Source organism: Mixophyes fleayi, chromosome 9 (assembly GCF_038048845.1).
Source record: "Mixophyes fleayi isolate aMixFle1 chromosome 9, aMixFle1.hap1, whole genome shotgun sequence".
Taxonomy (NCBI): Eukaryota; Metazoa; Chordata; class Amphibia; order Anura; family Limnodynastidae; genus Mixophyes; species Mixophyes fleayi.
The window spans coordinates 113,920,472-113,942,916 of NC_134410.1; the positions used below are offsets into that span (position 1 = coordinate 113,920,472).

General features: G+C 42.4%; 1 protein-coding gene across 2 annotated transcripts in view; it reads right to left on the bottom strand.

Moving 5' to 3' along the window:
- Window positions 1-731: 731 nt before the first annotated feature.
- LOC142101013 (lysine-specific demethylase 5C-like) overlaps window positions 732-22,445 on the bottom strand; it is a 31,599-nt gene continuing 9,885 nt past the window's right edge. Inside the window, exons 3-28 of one of the 2 annotated variants that reach the window (XM_075185015.1) lie at window positions 19,960-20,037; window positions 18,391-18,513; window positions 17,675-17,845; window positions 17,444-17,584; window positions 17,117-17,182; window positions 16,617-16,740; window positions 16,019-16,194; window positions 15,764-15,922; window positions 15,546-15,665; window positions 14,828-14,986; window positions 14,568-14,749; window positions 13,931-14,093; window positions 13,663-13,782; window positions 11,811-12,187; window positions 11,454-11,578; window positions 11,177-11,327; window positions 10,708-10,804; window positions 10,268-10,623; window positions 10,024-10,162; window positions 9,246-9,425; window positions 7,869-8,006; window positions 7,272-7,793; window positions 4,201-4,255; window positions 3,915-4,117; window positions 2,870-3,088; window positions 732-1,657 (exon numbers count right to left, since the gene is read on the bottom strand). In XM_075185015.1, the coding sequence (XP_075041116.1) occupies window positions 1,646-1,657; window positions 2,870-3,088; window positions 3,915-4,117; window positions 4,201-4,255; window positions 7,272-7,793; window positions 7,869-8,006; window positions 9,246-9,425; window positions 10,024-10,162; window positions 10,268-10,623; window positions 10,708-10,804; window positions 11,177-11,327; window positions 11,454-11,578; window positions 11,811-12,187; window positions 13,663-13,782; window positions 13,931-14,093; window positions 14,568-14,749; window positions 14,828-14,986; window positions 15,546-15,665; window positions 15,764-15,922; window positions 16,019-16,194; window positions 16,617-16,740; window positions 17,117-17,182; window positions 17,444-17,584; window positions 17,675-17,845; window positions 18,391-18,513; window positions 19,960-20,037 (4,356 nt within the window). In that variant the 3' untranslated portion in view covers window positions 732-1,645. Of the gene's footprint in view, window positions 1,658-2,869; window positions 3,089-3,914; window positions 4,118-4,200; window positions 4,256-7,271; window positions 7,794-7,868; window positions 8,007-9,245; window positions 9,426-10,023; window positions 10,163-10,267; window positions 10,624-10,707; window positions 10,805-11,176; window positions 11,328-11,453; window positions 11,579-11,810; window positions 12,188-13,662; window positions 13,783-13,930; window positions 14,094-14,567; window positions 14,987-15,545; window positions 15,666-15,763; window positions 15,923-16,018; window positions 16,195-16,616; window positions 16,741-17,116; window positions 17,183-17,443; window positions 17,585-17,674; window positions 17,846-18,390; window positions 18,514-19,959; window positions 20,038-22,445 lie in introns of both variants that reach the window. The other variant, XM_075185014.1, reaches the window with a different exon arrangement.

The following is a 22,445-nucleotide window of genomic DNA, read 5'->3' on the forward strand; positions in this document are numbered from 1 at the left end:
GTTCATTCATGCCTACAAATATTTTTTTTTTCTCCTTCATCCGTTTAGTTTCCTTCTCAGTCTTTAAATTAAAACCTTTATACCATCTAGCCCAGAGGTGTCCAAACTCAGTCCTCAAGGGCTACAGACAGGTCATGATTTCTGGATTTCTGTCTGTAGAAACAAGTGGGATAATTACTGACCCAGCCAAACAGATAGAAAACATGACCTGTTGGTTGCCCTTGAGGATTGAGTTCGGACACCTCTGATCTAGTCGGAGTATTTTATTTTCATTGATGGATACAACACAAATTGTTTAGTGGATACAATTGTAATAAGTACAACACTCTGCAAAAAGAGAGAGACGGCAGAAGTGTCAAGAGGGCATGTACAAACCAATATATTAGTTACCTAAAGGGTGCAAACTCCTTTAAGAACAGACAGACAAAGAACACCCCACACACACACGCCTGTAGATGAAATTCCTCTTTTGTTGCCAGGACGGAACACTGCAGAAGCCACAGTGACTTTGAGAGAACTTTATGAATTATTGAAAAAGTGAGATATTCAAAGCTTATTCTAGGAAGGATTGTTATTACCGGTTAACTGTACCTAATAAACAAATATATTTCCAATCAAATAATGGTAATAAAAGTTTCTTTTCTGTGGGAGGGAGAAGAAAAGACGAAAAAAAAAAAAACAAAACAAAAAAAAAAATCCCCACAAAAGCACGAACCATAGTCTCAGTCATCTTGTAGTCATGCTTAAACATAATTTATGTAAAATAAACATCTGCAAATACTGAGGTATAACACAGCTTAAAGTTTGCCTTGCAACGCAAACCGAGAGACACCGTCCAAAAACCTCTACCTTTATTTCTACATGTCAGAAAAGATAGCGCTCCAGAATGGAGATTTCAGGGTATTTTTTTTTTGTCCTTTTACATTTTCTAGAAACTTTTTTTTTTTTTTTTTTTAAACAAAGTGTTCTTAACAAAGTGAACATTTTTGACAGGAGTGGGAAGTGCAGAGCACCCCATGGATCCTGTACTATGGGGGGGAACTGGAGGGTAGCCAGGCAGTTAGTGAAACTATAAACCACAAGGAGAAGGGAATAAATAAAAAGGGGTGCCCCCTCCCCCCCAAAAAAAACCACCGTTACAGTTTCCGTCGTGACAGGTAGCCCCCCACCCAATGCGACGTCAGATGCTGGTATTAGCTGCAGTCCCGTGAGGGTAACAAGGGGACTGAAATCCGCACGGTCATTGGGTTCCATTTTCCTGCAGGAGGTTATAAAGGAAACTTGCCAGAATCTGCATCTCGTCACCACCTGGAGTTAATTGCTTGATGTCCGCGAGATGAGGGATATATTGACTCCTCAGACGTCTCCCGGGATCTTTGCATCGGTCAGCAGGCTTTTGTCGTGTCACGCAGAGGTAGCACCAGCTTCCACTAGGTGTCCCCAGAAAGAAGTACTCTCCTCCGTCCAGGAGAGGAGGAAGTATAGAACAGAGAATGCCGTGAGAGAGGTAGAGGGGAGGGGGTTTCTAGGTCGCTTCACCCCTACGGCCGCCTCTTGCCCAATTCTTCAGCGAGGTGAAACTCTGAGCGTGTCAAGTGGGGGAGTGTCATTGTCCCAGTTTCATAGTGTCAGATAAGGCCGAATGTCACAAGCGCTTCTAGGAAGAGAGAGAAAGTTACTCAGAGATTTCACGTACAAGTCTGCTCACTGTCGCCAGCACTTGCATCTTGTTCTGTGTTTAATGCGACAAGAGTTGGTAGAGGTTCCAGCGTACTGAGCAGCGCATTCACTTAAAAAGGTTTCTTCTACAATTATTACATCAGGAAGAAAAATAAAATAAAGTATTTGAACTCCAGCACTTGTTTCGTTGGAAAGGATAACAGTTACAGTCTGAGACTAGAGTGAAGACAGTTTAATTTAGTTGCTTTGCACTCTAGCAGTCTACTACTAACAGTCCAGAAGTGTACACCAAGATGTACAGGGCCTGAAGACATTATGTAAATAGAATTATTCTCTTAACTGGTAAATTCGCAGTTTCTGCATAAAACCTTCCTTATGCATTAACTTTTAAGCTAGCCAAACATAGTGATATTGAAGGACATTGGGTGATTAGGCAGATACCACTGTCTGTGCCTCCAAAATAACTGCGATCCCTGATAATGATCCTTTGGAAACAGCTGGCGGCTTGTTTGAATATCGTTTCAGCTCACAACACATCTGTATCTCCTTTACAAATACATACTACTACACTGGTGTGCAAGGACCAAATGGGCAACATGCCCTTATTACACTATAATGGAAGCTATTGTGTGGTCATACCCTGCTTTTTACACTACTAAATACTTATACTGGATATAACACTTGGAGCAGAACCATTTAGCTATAAGGTGTCCTTGAAAGCCATCTATATTGTAGTTGGGTGTCCTTGGCCTAACAAAAACCCCACAATTAGGTCAAAACATTAGTAATATTGTCATTTTATAGAGAGCAGGAGATTTTTATACTTCCATTAAATCCTTCTCTCCGAGTCCATTGGGGACACTGGATAATAGAGGCTGCACTAGAGCGTGGATGCTTTAAAACTCCAATCTCCTCCCCTTCAATACCCTGTAGTCAGCCACCAAATGGTACCGCCTCAGCCATCGTAGGGATGCCAGTGTGGAGATTAGGACATGGCAGCTATGAAAGAGCCCAGATCTGGCAGGTACGTTAAAGACTGAAGGCCGCGGCTGGCTTTAGGTGAAGGGGGAGGAGCTTGAACTTTAAAAAGTGTCCAAACTCCAGTGCAGCCTCTATATACTCCACTATCCCCCAGAGCAAAGGAACATGTTTACATACCATAAGCAGTGGAGTCACGTGTTGTTCTTACCTCACCATTCTGGTTACTTTCAGCCCCAGCTTTTCTCAGACTCTCCTTATCCGTCGTCGTGTCCTGCGTGCGGTCACTGCGACTCCTCTTTGGTCCCAGCTCCTCCTTGGGGAGCGTTGGTGGAGAATACTCCCCTTCAGACCTCTCACTCCTCCTCTTCTTTCTCTTATCGTGCTCTTTCCCCTTCAGTCGGTTAGCTCTCCGCTCACACCGCTCGATCTACGAGGTAATGGGCAAAGTCAAACTTGCAATTGTTGCTTTTGAAAGTTTTTCTTTGGCATGTTGAAGACTATGCTAACATGATACACACCAAGGTGTATGCGCCTTTTATAAAGCTAAAGTCGGTGATGTCCATGTGCTCCCCAACTACTGAGCAGAACTCCATTACTGAATAATACAGAGTCCTGCAAGTGCCCATCTGTATCTGTCTTCACTCAGTGGGAGTCCTATCAAAGATTGATTTTGAACAAATCGCCCAATTTTTAATTTTTTTTTTCAGCGACTTACACTTCACCTAATCTACTAAATGATGTATCGTCAATTTAACGTCCACTTTTTAAAACCTTACAATTTTTTTTATGGCGAATTCAAAATCCAATTAAAAAAATCAAAATCCTGCTACTAAAATTGTTTCAAGAGACTGACTTTGCACTACGGGATCTGTACCAATTTGCATGAATACATTAGCACTGTAAACGTGACCAACCTAATATAAAACTTTATAAAGCTCCCCTGTCTAAACAACCTAATCATTTATCAGTTCAGTGCCACATTGATGACCTGTGGTTGACTAGGGTCTAGGACAGCCATCAATGTCACATGACCAAACGCTGGAACAAATGGGACTTGCTCTGTTAGTAAGGAGACTTATTACCAGAACAGTGCAGGAAATGTTCAAAATCCCGATGGATGGACAAACCACTAGTTATGTAATTTATTTAGGAAATAAATCACTTGCATGAAAACACACCTTCACTTTTTTTTTTCTTTTTTGTTCTTTTTATGCTCAATATAAAAAAACCACTATGAACAGTTTGTGCGTTACCTCGATCAGGGTCCGCAGCCGCTCCACACATGGCATTTGTGAGGCTTGTAGCAGCCTCCAAATACTCAGTTCTTCTTCAAGTGTTACTTCAAGTAGGTCCCCTTCTAACATGAGGTCGTCAAGCAGAGCTCGAGACCCAATCGAGATCTCAAGAATCTGCTTCTTTTCAATACGAGGGAGCAGGACAGCCATGGCATCTAGATCTTGGTGATGGAAACAGAGCCTAATTAGGACACATACACCACCACTGTGACGTATAATATGACCACTGATGAGATTGACTTACCTGGCATTGCGCAAGTGCCATTCTCTGAGTGAGAGTCTCCATTCTCATGGGAAACCTGAACACAAAGTAATGAAAGTCAGTAAGCTGTTAAATGTAAGCATTATAATAGGCACTCTCTCTACTTCCCTCGGGTATGGCATTACCACGATCTAACAGGTCCTACAATTCATGCAACTTAATTCAATGTTAAATTCATTTCCCCAAAGCTGTAAAAGGAAAAAGACGGGTGATTCCGTTTGTCTCAGGAGACTGGGCAGTGAGAACGGGCTCCCTTCTCCCTTATAACCCACCTGCTCCTTCCTCAACTAGCCGATGGGAAAGGGTTGGGGAAGGTTTGAGGAGACCCCTTCCTGCGAGGTTTGGTCCATGTTTCCCTACAGAGAAAGGGACTTTGTGGAAAGTGCAAAAAAGTATTTTTCTCCTTTAACAAGTGACGGGAGGCACCGCATATCTTATGTCCGTCATAAAGGACAAAGAGCGTGTCTGAGCGTCGTAACTCCTGAGCCCTGAGATCTGCAGACCACACAGCGCATGGGGCGATGCACTTTAGCTTTGGAACTGTTAAGTTGAGGGCACAAAATCGCTGCCACTAGTTCCTGATTGATGTGAAACCCCAAAAGCAGCCTTAGGAAGGAAAATCGGGAACTTTATGCAGAACCGTCTTGTTTTAATAGAAAGCCGGGCAGTACTATTTATGGGAAAGGGCTGCCAGCTCAGATCCCCCTAGCCAAGAACAAATGGGCTCAGAAGAGACATGCTGCAGGACCTTCAGAACCAGGTTAATTTCCCACAGATGTAAAGAACAACAGAAGGGCAGCACTTTAAAATCAGGGATTCATCTTGAGGGACTCAAAAATAAAAGCTCTTTTTAGAGGCTCCGCTATAAGGAAAGTAGTAAATTGCAGATGCAGAGTTTCAAAACACTGATAGGCAAGACGGACTTCAGGAGACAACGCACCCTGGATGATGTTGTGAAGGAAAAGAAACAACCTCTATTAGGAGAGACTGGCACAGCTAGAGGCTACCTGCAATCAATTAGTCCCACTACCATCAGATGGGAGAAATCTATAAATCAATTCAGGGAAGACACCGCCCTGTAGCCTGATGGGACGTTGGAGGTGCCCAAGAGACTGGTTACATGAATGGAGAATTGCACCTTGATAGTGGAACGACAAGTAAAAGCACTGTACCCAAGGTGGATATATTAAAATATCATAATACCCGAATCCTAAATATCTATGTTTGAAAACAAAAAAGGGAAATACAGCGAATGTCATCTACTAAAGCAGTTCATATAGAATCTCCACTGCATACATTAAGCATATAGAGATTTCTCTGCATATTTCCAGATTTCTTGTTACACATTTAACCCAACACAAAATGTGCAGACACTGGTTGGAACGTACTGGCCACGTATTGGAGAATTTGTGGCCGAAATATTAATCCAAGCTACGCAACTTATCAATTCACTAGGAACCAGTGGCATGCTGACATGCTTCATAATATCTGCCCTCTGTCAGTGATGTCACTGGTTCCTGGCGATCTCATAGGCTGAATTCTCAATCCAAATATGGGCCCTCTAAACTCAGATGTAGACTTGTGGCTTGCTACGGCTTTCAGTCTCCATCACACTTGTCAAGAGCCTTTACCATATACACATCAAGCATTTATATATATTTGTGGGCCGTGCATAAATGCTTGATGTGCATATGGTAAAAATGTAAAGGAGAAAAGTAGCTCTGACAAGATCAGTAACGAATATTATGAAAGTTACGTGATCAGTGATGCAATTGCAGTAGATCCCATTCCCATCGCATAAGGAACGCACCGGCACCAAAGAGATGTGCTTGCATATTAAAACAGTCCCCTGCAGTCTAGGGCTGCAGGATCTGACAGACCTGGCCATATAAAAGCATGTAGCCACGTTCCCCTTTTCAGAATGTTTTTTCGTTTTCTTACTGGCCTGCAACAAGTTTATGGATGTTGTTGGAGTAGGAAACAAGGAAAAAGTTGAATTAGAAGTGTAATTGTCCATTTTCATGTCTCAGTGATGTCCATGATTCCTGATGAATTTATAGTTTGCACTCAAATTCTGGCTGGGCAGACAAGAGCTCCCTCTAGTGTTTATCCCGACTTCATGCTCCTGATGCTTAAAGGGAGGTGTGTCTGTTCTAAGTTCTGGGGGTAAATGTATCAAGTTCAGATTTCTGCAAGTCGGAATTCGGTGACTTTGCAGGGAAATTTAAAGCGGCGATGGCTTGTAAAGGCAAACTTGTCTTTACAAGCCATCGTCGCTTTAAATATCCCCTGCAAAGTCGCCGACTTGCAGAAATCTGAACTTGATACATTTACCCTCTGGACTACTTCCTAATAAAGATAAACAAGTTAAAAGGGGGGTGTCTGGGAGCCCATAGAATTGTCCAGGTATCCGGTGGTCAAGTCATCTACAGAAACAGGATCCGTTCAAGAAAGCAGTCTAATCCAAAAGCTATGAAACAGAGTCTGAGCCTAGCACTGTTTCGGGGATATCAATACATTAAATTTTATTGCAGCAACAATTCTATTAAAACCGATTCCAAATGCCAAATTGAACTGAAAATGTGTCCAGTGTTAATTAAACAAGTGTCTTGCCTATGCTTGGAGAACAGGGTAAAGTAGCCTACATAATGATATCACAACAAGATATTAATTAACAGTGAATAAAAAAAAAAAATGAACTAGTGTACTGACACAAAGGTTGGACAAGTGGCCAGTGGCTTCAAATTACAGAATAAAATTTAAAGAAAAGAGAAGTTGTGCAATTCCAGATATTAAGCTGTAACAGAGGCAATATTCAGCCTGGTTGGAGTAGGTTCACCACTCCACAGTAATCACTATCCTTTCTAAACCGATTACACATCCAAGACAGTGAGTAGCTACAGCATAAGGATTTCATCTCTGGCTATTACTACATTTGAGAGAAAGTTCACAGTATAAACAGAGACAATTACATTGTTTCTTCACTTCATACTTCACCATCAAAACAGTCACACCCAGAACCCCGCCATATGACACACAACATAACTACTTACAGGGTTCTGCTCATTGCGGGTCGTCTCCCTCAGCGCCTGCGGGTCTTTACAATGTTGTATCCGCTGTCTCCTCTCTACCAGGTTCGCAGCTGCACTGGATATTTCTGGTGTTGCCAAGACCCTGCGAGCTCGATCTTGCCAGCTCATTGCTCGCTCCGTTAAACACTGTAGAGCCTCTCCTTCTGGTAGGCGCACAGGCAATTTCTGAAGAGCGACCAAGAGAGAAAGAATAGTCTGCAGCCGGGGGCGCCGTGACCGCACACAAAGTGGGCACAAGAAGCGGCTGTCCCATTCCCACCAGACCAGAGATGGGGAGGAGTGTGTCCCACGATGAGAGGAAAGTCTGGGGCCGGGTACACAAAGCCCATGAAATAAGTCTTGGCAAAGCTCACAACGAAGCATTAGCTCTCCAGGAGGCTCGCCACACAGGCAAACGCAACCCCTCTCCAGAGAGGAATTCATCGCTCGCAGTCGCAGAATGCCAGCTTTTTCCTTCTGCTCACCTTCTTTAAACGCTAGAACCTGAGGAGATGGACATGGGAGTGAGTATCCGAGCTTGAAAGCGTCTTGCTATACACAAATATGACCATCACTTACTATGCAGCCAGGGTCCCGCAGCTCCTGTGCAGACAGCCCTAGGCTCTCTATATCAGACGGATAGAGGCCATGTTCCTTCTTCTTCCACTGGGACCTCTTCCCAGTCCCTGAAGATACATCTGCACTCGGGCACAGCACCTGCAGTAGTCAGAAACCACATATCTTAGTTATCTCCCATATATTAAAAATAAGCATGAAAGAACAAAAAAGACTTTAATACTTCCATTAAATTGATTTCTCAGATTCCATTTGGGGAATGCTGATAACTTTGGGGGCCAGGTGATAAAATACCAGGAATTCAGTCTATCCCCTGCAAACTACATTTCTGGGTCTCTTGTTCGACACCAGATAAAAAACAAACAAAAACACCTCGACATCCGGTGAAGGGGAGGAGATCTAAAAAGATCATGAGTTGGGCTGGAGAATGGACTTTTGATAGTTTATCACCCAGCCCCCAAAGTTAGTAGTGGAAGAGAGACAAATAATCTTGTTCTAAAACGTAGCCTAGGTTCTGTACTGCAGCAAGTTTGTTTGTACAGCTGCCATCTAGTACAGCTCCAATATTTGCTTTGTTTTCCCCATAAATCCCTTTATCGTCTTCATCCCCTGCCCCAGGGCTCTGGATTTCAAATTAAAAACGAAAAAAAAAAAAAAAAAAAAAAAAAAAAGGGTCTGGAGTCACAATCAGGTCCAGAAAGGACCAGAAAACCAGACTACAAGCAGGGCAGCTGACAACTCCTTGAGTTTGCACATAAGGTGCACAAGGGGGTTTAACACAAAACTATATCTAGCAAACAAATTCCCCTCTGCTAGTCACTGAACATTTTTTGAGGTTAGTGTCCCCTTAACTTGCAATACAACCCATACTAAAACAAGTTGGGAAGTTAGACCCAGTTACTTTTTATATATGTGGCAAGGTTTACCCTAACACTTAGAAAGTTTAGTAAATCTACCCCTAAGATAGAAAAGTAAAAGGCGTTTCTTACAGTAACCAGATTCTAGCTATAGTTTTCTCGAAAGTAATGAATAAATGATAGATAGAATCTGGTTGTTGATATATATGGGCAACATCTCCACTTTTTCGTTTTAGAAGGTTTAGTAAATCTATCCCTTCCTGTTAAGCAGCAGGAAGATACTTCTGAGGAAATCTGACTTCTGTATTTACCATTAAATATTTAGGGTTGACAAACTACTACTATAAGTTTGGACAGGCTATGGGACCTAAACCAATTTCCATCTACTCTTATTCTATTGGTATCTATTGCCTTCAACAAGATACAATAATGTGTTTCACAATAGGAATGTGACCAAATACTGAGAAGTGTATTGTCTGGACCTCAGCAGGGGATATTTTCATTGTATGCAGACCGTAGTCACCTCTAGGAGGGTGTAGCAGGAGTTCTTCTTGAGGAAGGTCTTCGTTGCCTTGTCCCGCCAGGAATGAGCAGCAGCCACTTGGACCTCCAGCTGATGCAGCTCCTCCATTTTCACAGGAAGGTCACGGCCCACTGCAACCAGCCCCTCCAAGTCATCCAGGCAGGGGTAGTGATCTCCACTCTGAACACACACAGAATATACACATCACAACTTGCACACAGACACAATCACACGTGGGCTGCATTAAAAGATAAACAAACAATGCAACTACATTCCATTGCTACGGTACGGTATGACATTCCTCAGAAGGCACATCAGTACCATACAGAAAATACTGCAGTTTGTATAAATGTACATATCCTTTACAACAGTGAGGCAAACCTAATACACTTCAGGGGCGGCACATTACCCTTAGATCTCAGCTACAAGTCATCTGTACCAACAAGCCAGCAGGCATTTAAAACAAGCGTTACAGGCTATAGCAAAGTAATCTGACAATAATGCAGGAAGGAGCCGGGGGCCGCAGATGAGGGCTCCGAGGGCAGCACACTTTTATGCAAGTGAATAATCATTAGGCATCATATAGATAATCAAGAAACTGCTCTTAAATGAGACATTCAGGCATTTTCTCTGCAATGACCATTCCATCAAGGAATAAGATATAAAATAAAATCAGTTGACATTAACGCCAAGGTTCTATTCATAAATATGCTTGTGTGTCACTTAGTGAAACACCCTTACAAAGCAATACAAACAAAAGGGGATGTTAAATTGTCACCTGTATCTCATCCACGTCAGCACTCCAGGCCCGGGCTTTGCACAGGGCCTCCTTTAAGCTTATAGTATTAGGCAGCTGCACAGGGATATTCTCTGCTTCCTTAATGATGGCCTCTAGTGTTGCGGGAGGATGTTTCTGTCTAAATGATTAATAAAGTAGTTAGTGACAGCTGCATACTTGAACAAGAGGCAGATGAGAGAGCAAAATGTATTATTAATAATGTGAAATAAAAAGTAAGCATCACCTGGCCTCTAAACACATTTTGGCCTTCTCTTCCCAGCGGAGACCAATAGAGATCAGCTCTTGCAGTTCGCTACGAGCTTTCTCCACTGCAGGGCTCTCAGCCACTTCCACAGCTTCCTGTAACAGCGAGCGCATTTCTTGGAGCGTGCCCGACCTCCCAGCAACGAGGGCTGCCCGTACCCGAGATAACCACTCCCCCTGGCGCAACTGCCTCTCCAGCTGCTCAGCTTCGGGCAGCCGCACTCCCAGAGCTTGGCACTGCTCCAACATGTCCTGCATCTGGGGTGCTCTGTCTGGGAGAGACTGTAAGCACTTCTTTGTCTCTTCCTGCAAGGACTCTGCCTGCTCCAATAGTTCCTGAGAATAGAGGTCAAGTGTAGATGTAACAGCCTGCAGAAACAGAACATTGACACAGCAATGAACAGTGTAAGAGGATTTTACCTGTAGTGGCGACAGTTGATTCAGGATACATGGAAGAACTTGGATACGTTGTACAAGCTTTTGCAAATGGTCCAGAGACACAACTGTAGCATTGTTCCTAATACAGATAGAGCAGGGTGAGGGGAAACATTTTAAAAATGTTAATGTTTTAAATACAGTAAGATTGTACGTGATAAATGGACGTGTATTGTAAAGGTTATCTAATGTGTACATTTCTCTAGAGGTCTACAAAACACAGCTGTAACAATGCACAATCATACTATTATAGAGTGTAAACAGTCCTGTTCACGCACACATTCTTATGAGCCGATTGTTTTGCAAAGACACAAAGCTTAGGGATCACACATTGCTATGAAGCATACACTCAGGGCTCCTAGGAACCTTCTTTAAACCTAGACCTGACTACAAACAGATAACATGCACACCTTAGAGAACAGACTACTCTGCACAATATTCTCCAGATACAAACCGTGCTGATCGGGGGTCACTTAGCAGTTTCTGGGCCTCGCTAATGCACAATTCAGCCTTTTTAATGGTGCTTTTCAGTTCACGTAACAATCCATTCTCTGCAAATCTTTTCTCAGAGGCCTCTTCTTCCAGAATCCGAAAATGCTCCAGGTCTGCAGAACACAAAACAACCACACAATCAGTTCTTCCTCATGCTGAAGAGATCGCTGTAGGTAGTAAAGGAGAGAGAGGACAGGAAACAAATCTGGAGCTTACAGCTAGGACTGCTCAATTCTCACCTCTCTTGTCCCCATCCTGCAGCTCTAGGGCTCGACGAACTTTGGTTGCCCACGTGTCAAAGGATTCAGCCCGAACTTTCAACTTGTGTAACATGGCTGGGAGCTCGTCCAGGGTGTAGCGATACCTGAGGGTGACCAGAGGAAATACAGACCGTAAAAATACATTTCTCATGGTAGTTTCTTTTTATGCCATCTACCAAGGTCTTATTTTATTTTATTTTTTTTACACTGTGCCAAGAACAAGCTTTCTCATACATTGAACGGAAATGAACAGAATATAAGCAAGTCTCTGAGCAGGCAGAGGACACAAGACATTAAAGGCCATTACCATAGACACACACTAGTGTAGTGCTTTACCTGAGATACCGACGAGCTGGTGGGCACTGGCACAAGTCCTCAATGTGATAAAGACACACTAGACCTTGAGGGCAGTCGTAGCATGCCAATGCAGACAGAAAGCAGGTCGTCTTGCACTTCTGGCATTGTCTTTCATCATCGGGGAGCAATTCAAAAGCTTCCCGCTCCGCCTCGGTTACTCCCCTCTCCAACAGTGCCTTGCGCAGTCGCCGTTCCTCCTGCACCATCAGAAACATCTCCTTGTGGACTGAAGCAGCCAAGGTAAGGTCCAATCTTTCAGGACACGCAGCCATCTTGCAAACAAGCTCTTCGTGCGAGAAGACACAGTATCGTCGGAGCCTCCGGTAATGCTCAATACATTTTCTGCCTGCTGGGAGCTGGAGATAGAGCAGAAATGCCAAGATTTAATCTACCAAACCAGGTACACATGTGAATATATGAACTTTCACATGCTGGCAGTTCTATTGCAATTGGCACAGTTAACTTGTAATATTAGTGTTTTAATAACACAGACCCTATAAAATTCTAAAGTTCCAATTCACTATAGGTTGACTATGTGGGCAACAAAGGTATTGTGTTCTTAACTAAATCCGTTTCTCCAAATCCTATGGTGAACCAAAACAAGCAGTGGTGATAGGTTTCACCGACAGGAAGCAAGGTTCAGGAGAAGCAGCTCAGCTTATGAAGTAACAAAGTGCAGAAAACATTACTAATCCAGAACATAAATGTACGGACCTAGGCGTTATTACCTCCCAGCTAGGGCAACAAGGAATTGGAGCCATCCCAGGGATGGATGGTATATGCGCCCTCCACTGGATTTGGAGAAATGGCTTTAACATTAAATCTTATTTCCTCCCTCAACAATGTGGGATACACAGACAGTGGAGGAGTCCAGTTAATGGTGGGGAAAGGAGTAGATCTGAAGGAACCACAGCTTGCCTCCAACAACGTTCTCGTAAACGCATCCTGCAGCACAGTCCTCTACCCTCCTGCACATGCTTTAGGACAGGTTTTACTTAGACGTCTCATTGCTACAGTGTATTGTGGGTTAAATGTATAGATGGGTTTCACCACAGTAGCGAGAAACGGTCACCGGTGTTCTTCAGGCTGGAGGGCAGCAGTCTGGGTCTTGAGCCATATTCAGTTTAGAGCAAGCATCAGACCTCATGGGGACCATATCCAGGAAGTAGTTTGGGTATGAAACTTAAAGATTAAATCCTCCAGCCCAGAAATTGTAGCAACAGGGTGGAGAGGGGCCCAGCAAAGTGCTGCTACAGCATTGAAGCTACAGGCTGGGGATTGAGGTCCCACTGCATAAGCAACTTGCCCACTTACTGGGAGAACACTGCATAACCAAGCTTCGGCCAATACCCAGTGCCGCCAACCTCTGGTGCCAAAGGAATTTAAAATAAGGTTCCTGGTGTGGAAAGGCGAAGTTTAGTAGGCTGGAATCAGCATGGCCCTTTCTTTCGAAATACCAAGTGTATTAATACTAGTAACACTAAGCGTTCTGTGGAAAGTACCCCACTTTGTGGCCCCTAGATTATTATTAGGGATGCAGATGGAGAAATACTAAATACAGAAAAGTGCTTACAACCCAGCAAAACATGCTTACATATAATCTGCGTTGTAGCATTACTTCAGAGTAGTTAACCTCAAGTGCCTAGACCAAGAGCTCAACTACAATGTTAGAATATAAAGATATAAAGGACTCCATTTGTGGTTACAAAAAAATAAAAAATTAAAAAAAAAAAAAATCAGATTTCTATGCATGAAAGCCTAGCACGGCTCAGGAGTTACGATGCCACTAATTGAGGAATGCTTTGAATTGCCGAGAGCTCCACTCACTCACCCAGTCGGCGGTGCAGAAGTTGACGGCTTCCGCAAAGTTGTAACCCTGGTTGAAGCCACTGTGATAAGCTCTAGGAAATGTGATGACAAATTCTCCAGCACATTGGTTAGTGCGCACAACCTGCAGGAGACACAGACCGACAACTTGTGATGACATGAATGGAACAGGGATAGCTACACATTCAAGACTGACTGAAGCAGATACAGCATTATACACACAGTATACAAACACCACTTTCAGGACACAACACATTAGAAGGAGAACTCACAGGCACCCCATGTGACATGAGGGTGTTGGGGTTCATAAGAGTGACCAACTGATGCAAGAGATCTGGCTGGCTCTCAAAGAGCTCTGGGGTCAACTTCTTCATGACCTCTTCAAGCTCCTCAGCAGCAGAGGAGGGCACCCCATACCACGTCTTGGGCTCACCCCTGCAAAAAGTCATAGTAGAAGTTTAATACATCCAATAGCTTAGTTCCTTTTTGGGTTTTTCCCCCCCACATATTTAAGTACAATTGTTGACATGAAAGCAAACACATTCTACCTAGATGGGTACTAGTAACATTCCCCGTGTTTACAACAAGTCATTACCACTACTCAATAACAGTGTGCCACAACTACCAAACGGACACCATATTATTTAACTGTTTAAATACTAGATGTTTGCGTTTATGAGCTCACTAAGGAGTCCAGGCATTTTTGTTATTACTATTTTGTCCTCCATCCAAGCGAACTAAGAATATTTAAAAAAAAACAACCAGAGCAAATATCTTTCATTTACAGACTATGCAAAAACTAAGCAACTTGTACTGATCATACAATAAATCTCTTCAAAGTATATTGGGGGACAATGGGGACAGGGAAATTAGGACTTCACTAATAATTACAATCCCAAGGACACTAACCAATGAAGGTAGTTGATGGAATAGCTCCAGTGATCCTCAATGTGCCAGCAGAAAGCAGAGAACACCATGCCCACATACAGCCACGGCACCTTCATACCGGAAATGTCTGCATTGATGTGGCACAGCACGGACTGCTCAAGCACTGGCATCACATTTAAGTTCCAGCCACTGGTGGCATATGCCTGAGGAGCAAAGACAACACAAGTTAGACACAGATACATACTAGCGGGATAAGCTGGACGACAGGAGACATGAATTACCTCCTCCTCAGCAGTCAAATCTGTTTTGCCATCTTTCATGGGGAAACCACTGCCAAACTCCTTGGAGTGAATATCTGCCCCGTACTGTACAGTGACATCCTCCTCTATACTGTTCACCAAGCGCCAGAATTCCTTCTCCACCAGCTCTGTAGGTACCATCTGCAGAAAAACAAGAAGCATGAACTACGGCAAAGATGAGAGACCTTCCAGCGCTAAACGATAACCGCTTCAGGCTGACAATACCAGTTCTTTGTTAATCGTTTAAGTCTAGTAAAGGGCTCGTGCCTTATCAACCAAAAATTATGAGCTTTCTTAAAACGCAAAAGGTCTAGGCTACACTACTTATAAATGTCCAGATCGTGTTGGGACTGGGGTCATGAGATGCACGTTTCCAATGGAGGATTCAATCACACTGGGATATACATTTAAGGCTGCTACATGGCAGCTTTCCCCTAAAATTTGGCATGTTCAATATTGCACCTCAGCTGTTGCCCTGCTGTTTAGTCAGGAATAGAGCTTCTTGAAGCATCATGAATGTTAATGATACACAGGCTCCAACCAGTCTGGAGAGCGCCCACACTGGCTCAATGTGACACGGATGATGTACGTGTGGGGCTGGTGTGCACTAATAGCCATGAAAATTATCACAACACATTACACAGACCGCTCAATACAAAGAGTCAGAGATGGACAACGCAGAGGAAGCAGACACACTCACATGAACCGGCATGTTGAAGTAATCCGCTTTAAAGGTATCTGCCATTTCCCCGAAGCTCTGCAAGGTGTACTCTTTAGTCGCCTGTTCAAAGCCAAAGGCTTCAGGAGGCCTCTTACATTCCTACAGGGGGAAAAACCAAAACAAACAAAAATTGTGGCATCAGGAAATAGCATTCACAACATTTTTGACATATTGCTTCTGAAAGACATTTTACTCACTGCCATGACACACTTGGGACAGTGCCATATGCCCTTTGGAGGTTCTGGGAGCGGAGGCAGCAGACAGAATGTATGGTAGTTGTCATCACAGCCATCACATAGTAACATCCTGTCATCATCATCTCCACGAGAACAGATTCTACAAACATAGGAATCCACCTGAAAGAGAAACACAACAATGAGATTACAGGAGAAGTGACGACCATTGCACTGAGAATTAGACGAGGGGGATGAACGACGGGCATGACAACTTACAAACTGGGTGCTACTATTATTCCTGCGGAGCCTCATGGTCATCTTGGTGCAGGGCTCAGGGCTCAGGGATCGCTCCCGTTTTATGACTGGCTGACTTTCTCCTGACTCTCCTCTTGCATCCACACCAACCTCCTCCTTAATCACCAGCGTTGGTGGGCACTCTGGGATATCACCATCTACAACAGAAGATCATACTTCATGTCCCAACGGCAAGTGAAAGCCTTACTGCTACCATACAGTGGTTTTCTGGCGACACTAATTCTGCTCCTTTTTATTCCTTTGGCTTGTACAAAAAAAAACAACAAAAAAAAACAAAAAAAACAAAACACACCAAAACTCTCTCTTTAACCAAGTTCCAGTTGAACATCTAACGTCACAAACTGCAGTTACAACATTGGTTCTACAACTCATGATAATTTACTCATCATAATGTCCCTTTATGCTAGCTCTGAAATAGATCGTGCATTATAAGTAGCACTGAGCACCACAAGTATTGGAAGATGATAGAGAAATGAACTGTTAACAAAAGAGTAATTTCTCCTTGCTATTATGGGGTGTGCCAATGGAAAGGTTAACAAGGAAACACTTTTATTCTTACCTTTCTTGCGTAGATTCTTATCTTTTGCCATGAGCCCAAGTCCCATCATTTTTGGGCCTGCACCATAAATCTGAAGTTTCTTCAACTCTGGGTTCTTTTCTATGTCCTCCTCAGTGGGCTCCGGCTTCAGGTAAAGCAGAGATGGAGATGTCAGAAAGATGTAAGACGTTTGAACAATGTAAAGGACCAGTAGAACATAAAAACACAATCAGACCAAGGACAAAATGAAACAGATAAGAGACAACTAGAGAGACAAGCCACTAGCAGAGAAATAAGGTAAAGGATATTACTACTTAGGAAACAATTTAGAGATAATAAACAAACACTTACTAGATTTTACACAATAATTAAGGTCATACTTAGAACTCAACATGCAGATTTAGACTCCATAATGTGTCTCGGGAAACCACACATACACCCTTGATCAGAAATGCTTTCATTAGGCACATGCGATCAAGCAGACTGGGGTTTAGAGAATAAAAACAAACAGAAATTTATACCCAGGGTGGTGATTTTTCAGGGGGCAGAGACGAGCTTTGAGAGGCAGGATCTGAGCCGTCAGGATCCTGCATAAAATGACATGAAAAGAAAAGTGAAGACTAGCAGTGGACGGAGGCCAGGCTCTTGGCGAAGGCTCCAGCGCAGCCTCAATAAACACACCATCCTGAAGAGCCAGATGGATAAACCATCAAGAAATTCAGAACGAATGCAGTAGTCGAAAAATAATTACACGAGCACCAAGTAGTAGTAGAGCAGTGGGAGAAGATTGTTGGAAGAGTGTAGAGAACATTTAGGAATCAATAGCAAGGAGGCTGGAAACAGCTTACCTCCTGTGTCAATCGTTTGGCTCGGCGTCCATAGCTGGTGATTTTAGAAGGCTGGACAGACTGACGTAGCGGGATACTATGAGGTTTGTATTCCTTATCCTTTTCCTCATTGTCATAACGTGGCCGTTCACCGTAATCCTGCTACAGAAAGCCAGGATGGGGAGAAAAGACTATCAACACCTCTGTACAGACACCATCTTTAAAAGCACTTGCTGTCATTGTGATTCTTACCACCAAATTCGCCCCTGACTGATACATATGAAAAGGGTATATGATGCGTTCATAATGGGATCGCAAAAGAGAACCGATGTTCTTCCCTGAGGGATACCCCATGCGCTGAGCCACTCGAGACCATCTTCTCTCTTTGCAAATGGGCTCATATCCGCCCTCCTCTATGACAAGCTATGAAGGAGACACACAGGTACATGAGTATTAGACACAATACAAGAGTATTTACACCCAAACACCATGACCACCCACCCCAAGGCTCACCCTCATGTCACCAAAAACATTCATAAATAACATGGTCTTGGAAGAGTATAGGGAGGTGGCTATAGATATATAAATATCAAAAGAAAGCAAAAACCATTTTGAGTTTTACCATGTCATGAACTAACCTCTCTCTGCATGATACACAACTGAGTAGCTATTTGATTGAGTGACCACTCGATCTACCGTGCTATACATGGATCCTTACCAAACTACTCAATCTACACAAAATTAGTGACTGCATTACTCCAGCTATATAACCACCTTGCCCAGTCCTCGCTGAATTACACAAAGGATTTCTCTTGTATCAAATGTTGGAACTAGACTCCTCACCCTGTGCATTCATCCTTAGTATATATATAACAACTAGATCTCTGACTGTACAAACTTGGAGAACTCAATTACCAGCGACTACATTTTTTCAAATAAACAGGAAGCAAAGTACGGAAAGTAACTACCTTGTTCAGACTGTACAGGTCCAGGATTCTGCGCTCTACATTTGGAATTTTCAGTGACGATCCCTGGATCTCCCAGAACTTTGCAATTTGGTCCAAGTAATTTAGCTTGACCCTAGTTTCTGCCTGAGTAGATTAAAAAAAATGAAAAATTATATTTTTATTCAATTTTTAAACAAGAGTTTGTTTAAAAAAAAATGTTACAACATGTACATTTCTGCTAGATTTTAAGGATTGAAAGATTTGCTATATACAGTACTTAGAATTAGGAGACCCAAACTGAAAACTAATTATAAACAATATAAAACCATTCCCAAATACTACAGAAAGTATTTAGACTTCATAACGGATTCAGTATTCAGCACCAGACAATCCGGATGCCAGTGACAGAGATGGAAATCAACATCAGTTATTCTATCGAGTAAAGATAGTTTACAACCCCAAAATATGGAATCAAGGCAAGTGGACTATATTCAGGAAGAAAAAAACTACATTCATTAAATCCTAGATTTTTTTTATTTTTTTTTTAACACCATTTATAAAATAAACAGATGAAAACATGAACAATAAGTGATATAGTTCAAACACATACAACATTTCCTTCAGTTTTTCCTTCTTTATAGGGGAAAGGTAAACCAAGGGATCTTAGATTAAAGAGAAGAAATCTTATTTCCCGAATTGCTGTGTAGTATGACTTTTTCAATAATTAAAAGGTAACCCTGTCCTGTAAACACCTCTGTGCAAACAGTCACATGTGCATGACCCATTAACTACAAAGTGTTAGGAGCAGAGACTGCTGATGCCTGGCCTAATAAGACCAAACAGCAGTGGTCAGGTGGCACAGAACGTGAGAATTTCTAAATGACTTTTAAAAGTTTTCTACCCATATCCTTCCACCAATGGAGAACGCATATCTAAGCCATATCAAACGTATCACAGGCATACGTCCAAATACACTTGCTTGTAAAAGAGGCGCCTTGGGGAAAAGGCAAAAACAAACATACTATCTTGGGAACAGAAATAAAGTGTGAAAACGCGAGGATACAGCATCTTAGGAAAGGCAACGCTATGCAAATATTCTTTAATTACCAGCATAGGAGCATAGACAGACAACACAAGTAATTTCCATTTTCTCGTGGACCTGGTTATTTCACTCTGGCCATGTGCAGGAAAAAAGGCTAAAGAACAAAACCTATAGTTCACTCTGCCCCCAAGCAGTGTGAAAACAGTGTGAAATAAATGCAAACATGACATGTTCCATGCAAACAAAGCATGACAAAAATACACTACTACAGATTATTAAGACAACATACTAGACACTATAGCTCCATGGTTGCAGTGTCTGCCAAATTGGATGGAGAAATAAGAATTAACAAATATTGCACTGTTTTAAGCTAAATTTTGCATATAAATCCTCTTGGTGTATAATAGTTTTAACCATAACCCCCATGCAAATTCAAAAACCATGAAGGATAGTTTGTATAACAGGCAATCTGTCTTTGCGACTATGCAACTTACTCATTCTACACAATAACCTCAGCAGGAAAGATTATCTCGACTTTAGACACTCACCTCCAATTCATTAAGTCTTTGAATACGAGGGGTGAAATGAAAGTTATCTACTTCAACTGCAAACGGTGGCTGCCAGTCCTGTAGGAAAAAGGAAGTAACATTAGCTGTAGTATTAAACAATAGGTAACAATTCAGACACAGAAGAGGTGACCCTAAAACAGTTGTGGAACTACGAGAGTTTTGGGGTTCCTAGTGCCACAACTTGAGGATCAGGTTGCTAATAGGGGAAGCACTGAAGGCACAAACTAATTTAATATACCCATTCCAGCCTCTGGTTTGCATTATGTGATGCCATCATAAATATGTTCCAATTTTTTTTTTTTTTTTTTTTTAACAAGCTGTGAGATTCTGTAAGATTTATCTGTACTGTCCTGATATTGGTTTAATATTTGAATGATGTGAAGTTTGAGCGAGATTTAAAATTGAATTTGAAGGATAACTCCTAATGGAATACGTATTTTCTAAGTGTATAACCCTTATTGTAACAGCAAGAGTTTAATATACATACACACTCTAGAAGTGTATACAGCATTTGCTGGTCCTTAAATCCTGCCACTTTCTTGAGCTGGCAGTAGGGAGTCCCGAGTCCATGGCTTGCACCCACTACTCCAGATTATAACAGTAGTACGAAAAAAAAAAAAAAAAAAAAAAAAAAAAACCTGAGTTTTTATACTTACACGACATCCTTTTCTCCAAATCCACTTGGAGACACTTATAACTGGAGTACAAATGCTCATCTAAGAGTTTAGTCACTTTAAATCGTAACAAAATCTGAACATCCTGCCTTTCTACATCCCCATAGCTGGGAGTCAATTATTTTTCTAATCAAGTACCAACGGACAGAAATAAACGGAAACCAAAGAAAAGAAGAAAAACAAGGTTTGCCAACTACAATCACCATTAAACTACACAAAGGAAAACTAGAGCATAAAAAAAAAGGTGTGAGCCCAGCGTGCTCCAATGGATTCAGAGAACAGAATTTAAAAAAACAACAAGTGTACCGAAAACCAGGTGACTGTCGGCACAGATGCTCAGCCGAGACCCATGTTGCACCATCCAGGAGGCACTCTCCTATCTAGTAGAAGGTGCCTTCACATTTTCATTATTCCCTACTCCTATGAAAGCTAATCTAATTACTAAAATAATACACCTAATAGTTTCGCTGGGATACCAGTCATCCTCTCTTGTGGGCATCATAGATTACCAAAAACCACACACGAACATCAAGAGCCCTACGAATATAAGTTCTCTGAGCCCTGGCACCATCCAAAGAATGAGGCTTCCCTGTTTAACACACTTCGTTCATCAAGCTAGCGAGAACATTCCATAGCATGGTCCGACTTAATGTTTATGGCCTTTCCATGCAACAAATGGTTTCTTCTGACTACTGTGTGGAACATTGCTCTCCATTCCAGCACATTTAATCAAATGTTTTGATTCCTCAGAAGTCCAAAGAGCCTGAAAATGGTACTGAACAGCGAGAGCCCCAGAGTCCAAATGGTGAAGGGACAACCGCTGGAGAGACTGTCAGCCTTCAGCCACTAGAGGCACGACCAATGTCCCCTGGAGACAGTCTCATAAACGAGCTGGTTAAATAAGTGTGACTTATCCATTTTGATATTCGCTTAGATATTGTACTCCCTCAAGTGAAAGCATGCATATTGCACCAACATCATAAAAAACAAACAAAAATACCCACACCACAGACAACCATCTGCGAGCAAAAACTTTACCAGACCCAGTAATGAAAGAATCTGCTCTTCCAGCAGGAATACTCTGGCGTTTTGTGTATATATAAAATAGCAACCCTAGGAAACAAGTAGTCGGGCAGGTATCGCAACAGTTTTTGTAAGACTGGGCTGTCTCTTACCAAAGCAGCTAGAGCAGGTTCGGGAATACCCCCCCTTGATCAACAGATCGTCCAAATAAGGAAGAATGGTCAACACCCTGGAACTCAGAAGAATAACCATAACTGCCATGAAGTTTGTGAATACCCTTGGCTCTGTCACCAGACAGACAGGTAAATCCAAAAGCAGAAAATGGCGAGTCCTAACAACAAATCCGCAAAGGTATTGGTGCCCTTTGCAATCGCTACATGCAGGTACGAGTCTTTGATCCCACGGACAACATGAACTATGTTCCATGCTGTTTGTGGCAGCCCTCAATGAATCTATCCACCCAAAGCTAGGAGCTTAGGTTTAAAATTAGCCAAAAAGATTAGCTTGGTTTCTAGATAAAGAAAAATTTTTAGTAGAATCTCAACCCATTCTGCTCTTCTGGAACTGGCATTACTAACCCTGAGGAGATTAAGGAGTGAATGGCTTCTCTCAGGGGGAAACGTGTTTCATCTGTGGGAAGATCAGTGGGTGAAGAAACGTTTGCTTGAGGATTTCAGGAGAGTTATACATGATCTACGATTCCTCTCACCCAGGTATTGTATGTGAAATTGAACCGCCAGTCCTAGAAGAGAAGCAGACAGGCTCCCA